This window comes from Cetorhinus maximus, chromosome 3 (genome assembly GCF_964194155.1).
Source record: "Cetorhinus maximus chromosome 3, sCetMax3.hap1.1, whole genome shotgun sequence".
NCBI classification, from domain to species: domain Eukaryota; kingdom Metazoa; phylum Chordata; class Chondrichthyes; order Lamniformes; family Cetorhinidae; genus Cetorhinus; species Cetorhinus maximus.
Genome location: NC_135881.1, coordinates 72,081,413 through 72,093,929, shown reverse-complemented (window position 1 = coordinate 72,093,929; position 12,517 = coordinate 72,081,413). Strand labels below are relative to the sequence as shown.

Sequence of the window (12,517 nt, the reverse complement as noted above, 5' to 3'; positions counted from 1 at the left end):
CTATATTATCAACCTCAAGGTTACAATCTAAACAGATTACAAGCCACTCATCTCCTTACTGGACGAGAAGGAGTTAGCTAAGACGCCTCCCAGAATCCAGAGGTTTCGCCTGCACTTCATGAGGTTTGCCTACGAGACAGTACATGACCAAGGTAGAAACCAGACAATAGCAGAGACACTTTCAAGGGCCACATGAGCCTCCCAACAAATAAGGGTGTAAATCTCAGCGAGCAACTGGAAGTGTACTCCCAATTGACAAGGAGACACCTGACAGCGACCACAAGTAAACTCCAACAGATTCGCCATGAACAAATGCCTAATGTGTGTGCCTGCATTTGCAGATACTACCAAGGAAGGCCTCAGCAGAGGTCAAATGGAGGGTTCACGAAAACCTGGTTCAAACAAAAAGCTTTACGATTATAGATGACCTCCTGATCTATGATGAGCGGCTGCTCATCCCAGTCTCCCTGCGGCCAGAGATCCTTCAAAAAATAAAATAAAAACATGAGGGCCACCTGGGCATCAAGCGCACAGCACGTGCCCAATCTGCTGTCTAGTGGCCAGGCATTTCCAGGTGATTTATGGACCAATGCAAACTGCTAGGTGTGCCCATTGCACAGGCTGGACCAAAGAGAGCCCCTCATCCTCACACAATTCCCTACCTGGCCATGGGAGAGGCTTGGCGTCAACCTGTTAGTCTTCAACAGCAAAACATTCCTTAGTGGTGAGCTACTTCCAGATGGGTTGAGGTGAGGCAACTATATACGGCTACCACAGTGGCAGTGATTAAGACACTGAAAGAGATGTTCACAAGCCATAGCATCCTGGATGAGAAAGCACCCAATAACGGTCCAAACTTTTCAAATGAGTACGTTGTGCGCTTCGCCACCACATCGGCTCCCCAATAGGCCCACAGTCAAATGGGGAGGCTGAAAGAAGGGTCTATCCAGTAAAATCACTCAAAGAACAAGGACTTCCCCACAGCACTGCTCACATACAGGTCCACCCCTTTACAATGTGGTCTGTCCCCATCCGAACTCCTGATGGGCAGGAAACTCTGCACAAAACTTCCAATCCTGCCCAAGAACTCATACAAGGGCTGGTAACCAAGAATTACCAGGACATCCAAGAGAGCACTGTCTTACAGGCAGAAGGAGGCTGCTTACAACAAAAGGTATCACACCAGACACTTGCCACAATTACTGAAAGCTGACAAGACCTGGATCAAACACCGAGAGAGAAGATACTGTCATTAGAAAGAACGAGGATCAACCTCACTCCTACCTGATTGGCACCACAGAGGGCATATTAAGTAGAAACAGGAGGAGCCTCCTCATCCCTTGACCGCCCGTCCCCATTGTGTAATGGAGAGATAATGATGAGCATACCCAGATGCCAGCACAACCTCCAAACCTCAGGAAGAACCAGTGACAGAGCCCACCACTCTCCCGACAGTAGTGCGAACAAGATGTGGAAGAGTTAAGCCCTCCAGACTGCCTGAACCTTTGAATTCAAGGACTTGAAGGGGGGAGATGGGGTAGTGTTAATGTAGTAATGACAATGAAAATGTATGATAGAAATAACAAAAGACATGAGGTAAACTATAATCACAATGGATAAAGGCTTAGGGGAGGTGTGATAAGGGTCTGGCACATATAGGGTTAATGTGAGTCTGAGTACAGTACCACCCACCAAGTGATGTAAGAGAGCACATGACCCAAACCAAGGGTCAGTCTAGAGTTGGACAGAGCCGTGTACACCACCAAGCATGGAGACAGCTCCTAGCTTGTAACCTTTACTGTATATTTGTAAATAGTCCTCAGTCAGTAAAGACTTACAGTTAACCTATGTATGACTACGAAGACATCTTCCAATCCACCAAACTGTAACCAACACCCTGCAACATGTACCATACTGCGTGCCAAAAATAGACAAATTCAAAGCTGAATCTGGAGAGCAGGAAAGGAAGTGAGCTCAAACGTTTTAAGCATCTTCAAATATTTTCAAACCTCATCTAAATGAGGATAGTACTGGAAAATTAATAATTAAACCAAAAAGTAAACATTGCAATGTCATCAATAATTTGCTGGAAAAAAAAGGACTGTAGGCTTTTTAACCATAGTTAAACATTAATATTCTGGTTATTTTTTTAAAGACAAACTTCACTTACTTCAGAAATAATCTTCTGTATATCCACATCATTGTGAAATGAGACAAAGCCATATCTGAACATGAAAAAAATAAATTCATTCATAAGAAATACAATTGAAAAGGAAAAGAACCTGCATTGTTATGACATCATTCACAACTTCAGGGCATTCCAAAGGTATTACAGCCAATTAAGTACTTTGAAGTAAAAACAGGAAAATGCTAGAAATACTCAGAAGGCCAGGTGACATCTGTGGAGAGAGAAACAGAGTTAACATTTCAGGTCAATGACTGTTTGTCAGAACAGGAAAACACTAAAGAGATGTAACAGATCTTAAGCAAGCACAGTGACAGGGAAAAGGGGAGAGGAGGAAAGCACAAAGATCTGCAAAAGGGTGGTATACAGGAGAGATTAAATCACAAAAGGGGTGCTAATGAAACATGTATAGAGACAAAGATGTGTCAAGAGGAGGCATATATAGGAATAGCAGAAACCTTACCAACAGCTGTGTGAAAAAAATAAGCAGATACAACCTGAAATTGTTTAACTTAATGCTGAGTTGAGTCCAGAGACCGTAAAGTGCCTAACTGAAAGATGTGACGCTATTGATCTTCATTAGAAGAGGTAGGACAGAGGGGTCAGAATACGAGTGGAGCCAAGAATCAGAATGACAAGTGACTGTAAGTTCAGGGGCACATTTGCAGACTGTATGGGGGTATTCCACAAGGCGGCATTTGAATTCCTCGAATTGAGTGGTGTATAAAACAAAGACTTGCATTTATAAAGTGCCTTTCATGCCCACTACCCAAAACACTTCAAAGCCAATGAAGTACTTTTGAAGTATAGCCAATGATTTAATGTAGGAAACATAGCAGCCAACTTGCACAGCAAACTTCCACAATGTGATAATGATCAGATAATGTGTTTTGATGTTGATTGAGGAATAAATATTCATCAACACTCCCTCAATATTGCACTGGCATGTCAGCTTTGATTCTTGAGCTGAAGCCTCTGGAATGGGAATCAATCCCACAACCTTCTGACTCAGGAGGAGAATATGCTACCAACTAAGCCATGGCTAACACTATACAATATACAACTTGAAAGGTTACAAGTAAATTTCTTTCATCTGGAAAGTGTGTTTGGGGCCCTGGAAAGCAGAAGGTAAAATGACAGATGCTGTATTTCCTGTGCTTTAATGGGAAGGTGCTAAGTGAAGGGGAGAACCAGGGTATCACAGAGGGTTCAGTCCTTTCAGAATGGTGAAAGAAAAGGGGAGGAGGGAATAGAAACAGAAAATGCTGGAAAATCTCAGGTCTACCAGCATCTGTAGAAAGAGAAACAGAGTTAACGTTTCGAGTCCGTATGACTTCTTCAGAGCCAATAGGAGGAGCAAGCTGTGTCAGTGATGGCATCACGCTGGAGGTGGCAGAAAATCATCCGTTGAACGTGGAGGCTGGTGGTATAGTTTATCATGGTTCTGGGAGGGAGTAGAACGGTTGAGGGAAATGTTGGGAATGCAGTGGGCAGTATGTGGGCCCTGTCAGCCCCAGTGGAAGGGAATTCTCAGTTGGAAATAAAGAACCACACCTCGGAAGCACAATTATGCAAGGTGGCATGACAGAAACTGGGAGAATGGAACAGTCATGCAAGGAAGTGTAGTCAAGGTAGCTGCAGGACTCAGCAAGCATAAAGCAGTCACTGATTGATTGTCTCCCATTTCTAGGTACAGTCTATGAGGTCAAGGAAGGGAAGAGTCTGAGATAGACCATGAGGAAAGGATGGAAATTGAAAGGAAAATCAATCCAGTTTTTTTAGTTCAGCGCAAGAGCAGGAAATAGAAAGGATACAATCAATGTACCACAGGAGAGATGAGAGGAAAGGATGTTCCACACATTCCAAGAAAAGTCAAACATAGAAAGGGACCATACAAGTTCCTAAAGCAGCACTTGATTTGGAAGTGTGTGGAGTTGAAGAAGAAGTTGTTCAACACGAGAACAAATTCAGCCAACAGTGGAGCATGGTACTAGATGGGGACTGACAGGGGCCTCCATTCAAGGAAGAAGCGGAGAGCTCTCAAGACTGCCCTGGTGGGGCATGGAGGCGTAAAGGAATTGACTGTCCTTGGTGAAAAGGAGAAAGGTTATGCCCAAACTAAAAACTATTAAAATAGCAGAGGATGTTGGAAGTGTCAGGGATGTAGGTGGGAAGACACTGAACAAGGGGAGACAAAATAGTTCAGATAGGAAGAGAACAGTTTTGTTTCACAAAAACAAACTGATGTAATGGATGTACCAGGGCAGTCCTGCTCCTGGATCTTGGGAAGTAGAAGAGCGTGGTCTGGAGAACTTTTGAGGCTGGGGGCATAGTGAGGTCTCCAGAAGAGAGGAGGTCAATGACAGTTCTGGAAATGATGGTTTGATGTTCAGTGGTAGTAGGAAGAGATCTCAGAGTGGAATTGAAGTTCTACAAGGGAAGAGGTTGGTTTGGAAAACAATGGTGCCGCCCTTGTTAGCAGTTTAATAACATAAGGTTGGACCTGAGAAAACCAAGTTCTGCAAGTTCAGAGGGAAGTAGGTTAGGGTTAGTGTGGGGAGCAGAGAAATGGAGCTGGCCATGTGATGCCAACAATTTTCAATTAAACAATCTAGAAGGTAAGATGCTAGTGCAAGGGGTCCAGATGGAATGCAAATTCTGAATACTGGAGAGAGAGTCCAGTGTGCTGGGGACACACCATCAACCTCTGCATACAATAGATCATTGATGCCACCAAAAGGGGTGAGGATAGAGGAGAGAGTTCATGGTCTGGAGTTGTTGAACTCAATGTTAAGTCCGGAAGGCTGTAAAATGCCTAATTGGAAGATGAGGTGCTGTTCCTCCAGTTTGCGCTGGGCTTCACTGGAACATTGCAGCAGGCCAAGCATGGACATGTGGGCATGAAAGCAGGATGGTGTGTTGAAATGGCAAGCAAAACACTGTCCTGTGACCATTCTGAGTGCCAGAGCCAAAGCTTGATTAAACCTTACCAGCTGGGAAAACACATTGTGGTCTCCCCAGAGATCTATGTTAAACTGGTAATCTTAGCATCCAACAAGCGCTAGGGATCATGAAGATGGTTGAACCCATCAGATTGGGATTTTCCAGAAAAATTGCTAACTGGAATGTTAGCCCCACCCCCACATCCTTCCAGAAAGGAACTCAGATTTTGAAGTACTACAAACCAGTCTAGAAGCAGAAAAACCTTCCGCCAGATACTGTTTATCATCCCTTTAGAGTTCTAGCAGACATGTCTTATAATTATGCAACAGAGCTTCTGAACAGTATGTAACGGAGCTAAGAACTCAGTATATTTTTATGAAATAGAGATGTTAACGACCCCAGTGGCTGCAGAGATCAAATTCAAAAGAAATTCTACAACGGCCATCTACACTTCATAAACCACCAAAGCCTACCAGTCTGCTAAGGCAAAGGACCCTGAAAACGCCGTTGAAATTCTTAATGGTTGGAACACTAACAATCTCAAGAATCCAGACAAAGGAATATACATCCTTTGTCAATGCCAAAGTGGACAGGTGGGAGTCATGTGACATGACACCCTAGCTGGAGGAACCAGTTACACAGTTTGCTATACTGCCAATCAATCTGCCATTTTTCATCTAGCAAACAGCAGCTCAGAAAAAGGACTTGGTCCAGGTTTGAATAACTGGACCCCATCTACACTTTCTACTGTAACTTCTGCACCAGTGCCTACAAGACTAATCTCTGCGTGCCTCTCTCATCGTGGAAACCATCTCTACTGGAAAAGTGAAATATTCAACATCAGTTTTCAACCTGTCAACCTCTGAAGGAGTGCTTGGACTTTGACTCTGAACTCACGTAAAACAATAATTCTTTATTCTGTGGTCTTTGCCCTGTAAATCTCTCTTTCCCTATCCTCCCTCTTATTGTACAAATGAAAAAAGGAGGCTACCTTGCAACCCTCCTCTCGTGTTATTAATAGAAATTGGATCACACCAAAACTGAGGAGTTGAGAAACGCGCCACCGCTTATAAAGGGAGAAATCAAAATCAAAACACCTGTTTACGGTTGGGGGAGGGGGGAGAAATCAGGGCTGTTTAAATTAAAACCCCTCCCGTCCGTACCAGTGGCATAGTTGCAGCACCTAGTTCCTCTAGGAGCGTTGAGGGGTCCAGAATTTTGAATAAGTAGGCAGTAAGGATCAGGTTGATGAGAGCAGGACAGAAGTTATGCAGACTGTTGGGCAAGTTTAAGAGCAGATACTATGAAGGCAGCAAAGGATATTAGAGTACGACAATCTGCATTTATGTAACAGTGCCTTTAACATAGCAGTTATGCCTTGTGATGACAAAGTCACGTTCAAGGATTTTAGTAGCAGAGGGTTGAGGTAGCCACAGAAGCAGTCCATGTTTAAGAGGTGGGAGTAATTGGTCTTTAGATTGAGTTTTAAACTGCAAATCCTAAAACGAAGAGGGTACCAAGACTGAAGCCGAAACAGGGAAACGTAGCTAGTAGAGGTTGGGCGAAGGTGATGGCTTTGTGAAGCTGCAGGAATTTGGTGACTCATCTAGTAATTTGACAGCAAGGAAGGGTTACAAGAAGCAATGGAGCTGGCTACGATCTGCAAACGTCAAAAGCGACTAGTACTTGCAGCGATGCTGCCAACACACAAGGTGAAAGTGAAAGAGGACAAGGATAGATCCTTGGGGAATCTGGAAGGTGGCGTGAAGTAGGGAAGAAAAACATTCGCTAGACATATGCTGAGAACATGCTTACGCAGGATTGGAATCATACCAGAGCAAATGCACAGAGATGGATGTGGAGAAGTGCTGGAAAAGAATAGAATGGGCAGCAATAACAAATACCTTTGGAAAAGCTGAGAAGGCATAATGCAATCCAACTTTAATTGATTCAGTTCTTTGTTCACATGTACCCCAAAGTTGGGAATAAGGCCTTGGCTGAGCACCAGCAAACCATCTATGCTCTGCAGTCAGAAAAACCTTATACCTGGTAACAGTATTGTGACCTCTTAGTGCTATTGGGAATCGGAAATGCCCCCAGTTATTAATGTTTCACATCACTTGTTTGATACCTCAACATACTCACTTATTTGAGAGATTTCACCAGTAACAGCTTGAAATGATTTGTTGGCATGGAAATTCAAAGCAGTTGTCACTTTCATAGCCAATGGTAGAGCTGTCCTTCCAATTGTTGCTGAAGGTACAGGTCAAAGAGATGACGTAGCCTCTGTCACTGTTCCATTTGAGAAACATGGGTAATGACGTCTGGCATACCCCAAATAGCTGTAACTAAGTCTATAAACCCTGCATCTGATGGAACGACCAGAACAGACACAATACCTCTGATGTACTTGTACCTGTCTTAATTCCTCCTCAGAAACATCTCTTCCTCCTCCATGAGTGCAAGAGAAATTCTCATCCTTAGATATTTAGTTGCTGAAAACTAAAAGTGCAGCTAGCAGGAAAACAAATTTAAAAACATTTTTTTAAAAAAAGGCCACAAATGGGAAATAGTGCCACAGTGGGAAAGCAAAAGGGAATCTAGAAACATAAATACTTAAACCTCAAAAATCTAAAGGGAACAATTCAACACACGAGCCATGATGCTCCTTCCTTCCAGCAATCATTTCATAAGAACATAAACAAAAGGGAGTAGACCATAAGGCCCATCAAGCCGACTTCACCATTCAACAAGGTCATGGCTGATATTCAGCTTCAACTCCATTTTCCCACCCATTCTTTATATCCCCATGAATCAAAACCCCTTCTTCCTATACCACTGAGCTACACATTTAATTTTCTAATCTCTGACCCTATGCCAATTGGCACATGGCTCACACCACATTTGAGGTTCTGTTTTAATTTTGCCCCAACTCCTAAAACTCTCTCAACAGAACATCATTCTTAGCTCTACATTCGTCATTAATTCCTACATGGATCACAACAAATGAATTCATCCTTCTCCCACACCAGTCCAAGTTGGTCTCCAGCCACGAGATGACCTTAACCCTAGCACCAGGCAGGCAACATATCCTTCAGAGCTCCAGGTCATGGCTGTAGATATGGATGTACAATGCATTTAATGCATTCTCCACCAAAACCATGGGAAATCAACAAATTAAAATACATTTCTGTATGAAGCTTTAATGAAAAGCTAGCAGACTCTGAATAGAACATGCCTATCCCTATTTATTTTATTTACTTAAATGTCAGATTGAACCATTCCATTGTTCAAATAATACATTTTATTAAAAGTCCAAAACCTAGCAAATGACTACTTTTGCCTAAATTAATTACAGAATTATATTTCAATGCAAAGACAGCAAAACTTTTGTGCAAGAGTCCACTTCATTAGATAAAAAACTTCTTACCCTCTGGAAACACCACCTCCATCACTGATTATTTTAACTTGCTTCACAGCACCATACCTTGTAAAGAAGCCTCGCATTTCATCTTCACCCATCTAGAACAGAAAAAGTTCAGTAATATATTTGACTTGAAGACTCTTCCAATTCTTGTTAAAAATGCAGTAACATAAACATCTGTGCATCCCCCAAAAGAAGTTAAAATAATCTCAATATTTACTTCTGATCTGCAACATTTGCAAGACCTAAAATGAATCTCTCTGTGTATTACAGTTAGTCCCTTTTGTACATTTTCCTCATCGCTTCCCTTTATTTCAAAGTCACCACATCGCTCAACCAAGCAGTCAGGCAGAGAATCTATTCACAAAACTCTTAAAATGATATTGTAATTGTTAATACTGCATTGACCAATGTCCCTTAGATTTTCCCTCCTTGTGTTTCAGAATACTATACTTCAGCATAGCATGATTTCTTCTCTCCCTCCCCTCCTTCAAAGGAGGATTTGCAACCTGTTTTTTTGTTTAATAGAAATTCTATCAATCCTTTAGTTCCACTTTTATTATGATAACTTATTAAATGGTCTGAATTTGAGTTGTAGTGAAACATTTACATTACGTTAGAAAATTGTATGCTAGTCTTAGGCAAGCAAATCTATGGAATAGAGGAAAGCTTGACTTTTATTCAAACAGGCAAATTCCTGCATCCCATTTGAAAAAAACATTTCCAGAGATTCTGCCTCGCAGCTCTTCAAGCCAGAGGTGATTCAGGTATCCTGACTGAGCTTCACACTGGGCTCAATCTTCAGCTCTTCACCAGAAAAGCACCAATAGGGATAGTCAATCCGAGAAAGAGCACCTAAAACTTTGTGGCGTTATTTTCAGTGGAGACGGAAACAGGGAGATGGGTAGATAGACAAAAAAAAATTCCAAACTGGAACAAAGATCTTACAAAGTAATTAATTCACATTTCCTTAAGAAGTCTTTGGGTTTTAGAGCAAAATCCAAATAACCAATTACAAAATTTGGATCAGACCTGACAAAACCTGCCAAAATCAATGTCAGCATGCTGTGACTCTGATGTGACATATGCAGCCATTTTCCCCATTTGACAAGGGAGAAAGTCTTTATATTGTACTAATGGTCAATAGTGATGTAGTTCATACCTTCAGTCATTGCTGTCACATTTAGAAGGCTGAGTAAAGTTCCAAATGGAAAGAGTGCTGAGCATGTAGTTGGCCAACTTCTTTGAGCATTATATTTAGTATGATGGTTGTGCTCCTTGAATAAGATTTTATTTCCTCCAGAACGGTTTTTGTTCATTGAACTAAATTTTGTAATTACATATTTTGTCTTTTTTTCATTGTAGGTGCTTTCAGACAATTTTTTTTTTGCCAGATTTCAAGAAAAATCTGATCTTCAAAATCAGAAGGATGATTTAATATTAGGATTCATAAGAACATAAGAGATAGGAGCAGGCCATTCGACCCCTCAAGCCTGCCCTGCCATTCAATAATATCATGGTTGGTCTGCCCAAGGGCTCAACTCCTCTTTTGTGCCAGCTCCTCATAGCCCTCAATTCCCTGATATTTTAAAAATCTACCTCCTCTCTACTTTGTGATCTAGCCTCCACAACTCTTGAGGTACAGAATTCCAGACATTCACTACCCTTAGAAGAAATTCCTTTGCATCTGAGTTTTAAATCAGTGTCCCTTTATTCTGTAACTATGTCCCCTAGTTTGAGATTTCCCCACTAGTGGAAACATCTCAACATCTACCCTGTGAAGCCCCCTCAGTCTTGCATGTTTCAATAAGATCACCCCTTCGAAACTCAGATGAATAAAGGCCTAAACTGCTTAGCTGTTCTTCATAAATCAACCCCTTCATCCCAGCAATCAGCCGAATGAATCCCTTTTAAACTGCCTCCAATGTCAGTATATCCTTTAAATATGGGGACCAAAACTGTACTCAGTACTGCAGATGCAGCCTCACCAACACCCTGTACAGTTGTAACAAGATGTCCCTATTTTTAAACTTTGACCCCCTAAGCAATACAGGCCAAAAATCCATTTGCCTTCTTAATTACCTGCTGCACCTGCATGCTAACTTTGTGTTTCATGCACAAGAAAATCCCAATCTTTGTGCTGCGCTTTCTTGAAGTCTCTCTCCATTTAAATAAGTCTGCCCTTTGATTCTTATGAAAAGTGCATGACCTCACACTTTCCTACAATAAACTCCATCTGCCAAGTTTTCGCCCACTCATTCAAGCTGTCTATATCCCCATGCAGATTCATGTCCTCATCACAACATGCCCTCCCATCTATTTTTGTATCGTCAGCAAACTTTTGGATCATTACACTCTGCACCCCCCGTCAAAGTCATTAATATAGACAGGAAATAATTGAGGCCCTTGGATTGATCCTTGTGGCACTATTTTTTTCCATTCATTCATGGAATGTGGGCTTTGCTGGCTGGGCCAGCATTTATTGCCCATCCCCAGTTGGCCTTGAGAAGGTAGTGGTGAGCTGCCTTCTTGAATCACTGCAGTCCATGTGGTGTAGGTACACCCCCAGTGCTATTAGAAAGGGAGTTCCAGGATATTGACCCAGCGACAGTGAAGGAACGGCGATATATTTCCAAGTCAGGATGATGAGTGACTTGGAGGGGAACTTCCAGGTGGTGGTGTTCCCATTTATCTGCTGCCCTTGTCGTTCTAGGTGCTAGTGGTTGTGGGTTTGGAAGGTGCTAAGGAGCCTTGGTGAATTCCTGCAGTGCATCTTGTAGATGGTACACTGCTACTGTGCGTCGGTGGTGGGGAGAGTGAATGTTTGTGGATATGGTGCCAATCAAGCGGGCTTTGTCCTGGATGGTTTTAAACTTGTGTTGTGAGAGCTGCACTCATCCAGGCAAGTGGGGAGTATTCCATCATAGTCCTGACTTGTGCCTTGTAGATGGTGGACAGGCTTTGTTGAGTTAGGAGGTGGGTTACTCGTCACATAATTCCTAGCCTCTGACCTGCTCTTGTAGCCACAGTATTTATATGGCTAGTCCAGTTCAGTTTCTGGTCAATGGTGACCCCTAAGATGTTGATAGTAGGGGGTTCAGTGATGGTAATGCCATTGAACATCAAGGAATGATGGTTGGATTCTCTCTTGTTGGAGATGGTCATTGCCTGACACTTGTGTGGCGTGAATGTTACTTGCCACTTGTCAACCCAAACCTGGATATTGTCCAGGTCTTGCTGCATTTGGACACAGACTGCTTCAGCATCTGAGTCGTCGCGAATGGTGAACATTGTGCAATCATCAGCAAACATCCCCATTTCTGACCTTATGATGGAAGGAAGGTCATTGATGAAGCAGCTGAAGATGGTTGGGCCAAGGACACTCCCCTGAAGAACTCCTGCTGTGATGTCCTGGAACTGAGATGGCTGACTCCAACAACCATAGCCATCTTCCTTTGTGCTAGGTATGACTCCAGCCAGTGAAGAGTTTACCCCAATTCCCATTGACTCCAGTTTTGCCAGGGCTCCTTGATGCCACACTCGATCAAATGTGGCCTTGATATCAAGGGCAGTTAACCTCACCTCTGGAGTTCAGCTCTTTTGTCCATATTTGAACCAAGACTGTAATGAGGTCAGGAGCTGAGTGGTCCTGGCAGAATCCAAAACTGAGCGTCAGTGAGCAGGTTATTGCTAAGCAAGTGCCGCTTGATAGCACTGTTGATGGCAACTTCTATTACTTTACTAATGACCAAGAGTAGACCGATTAGGCAGTAATTGGCTGGGTTGGATTGATCCTGCTTTTCATGTAGAGGACATACCTGGGCAATTTTCCATATAGCCAAGTTGATGTCAGTGTTGTAGCTGTACTGGAACAGCTTGGCTAGGGGCGCGGCAAGTTCTGGAACACAAGTCTTCAGTATTACTGCCAGAATATCAGGGTCCATAGCTTTTGCAGTATCCAGTGC

At 42.7% G+C, this 12,517-nt stretch overlaps 1 protein-coding gene across 5 annotated transcripts in view; it reads right to left on the bottom strand.

Moving 5' to 3' along the window:
- The window catches only part of dazl (deleted in azoospermia-like), a 191,341-nt gene that overhangs the window by 109,352 nt on the left and 69,472 nt on the right, over positions 1-12,517 (bottom strand). For all 5 annotated transcript variants that reach the window (XM_078538544.1, XM_078538542.1, XM_078538543.1 and 2 more), the window contains exons 3-4: positions 8,559-8,650; positions 2,171-2,225 (exon numbers count right to left, since the gene is read on the bottom strand). In XM_078538544.1, the coding sequence (XP_078394670.1) occupies positions 2,171-2,225; positions 8,559-8,650 (147 nt within the window). The remainder of the gene's footprint in view (positions 1-2,170; positions 2,226-8,558; positions 8,651-12,517) is intronic.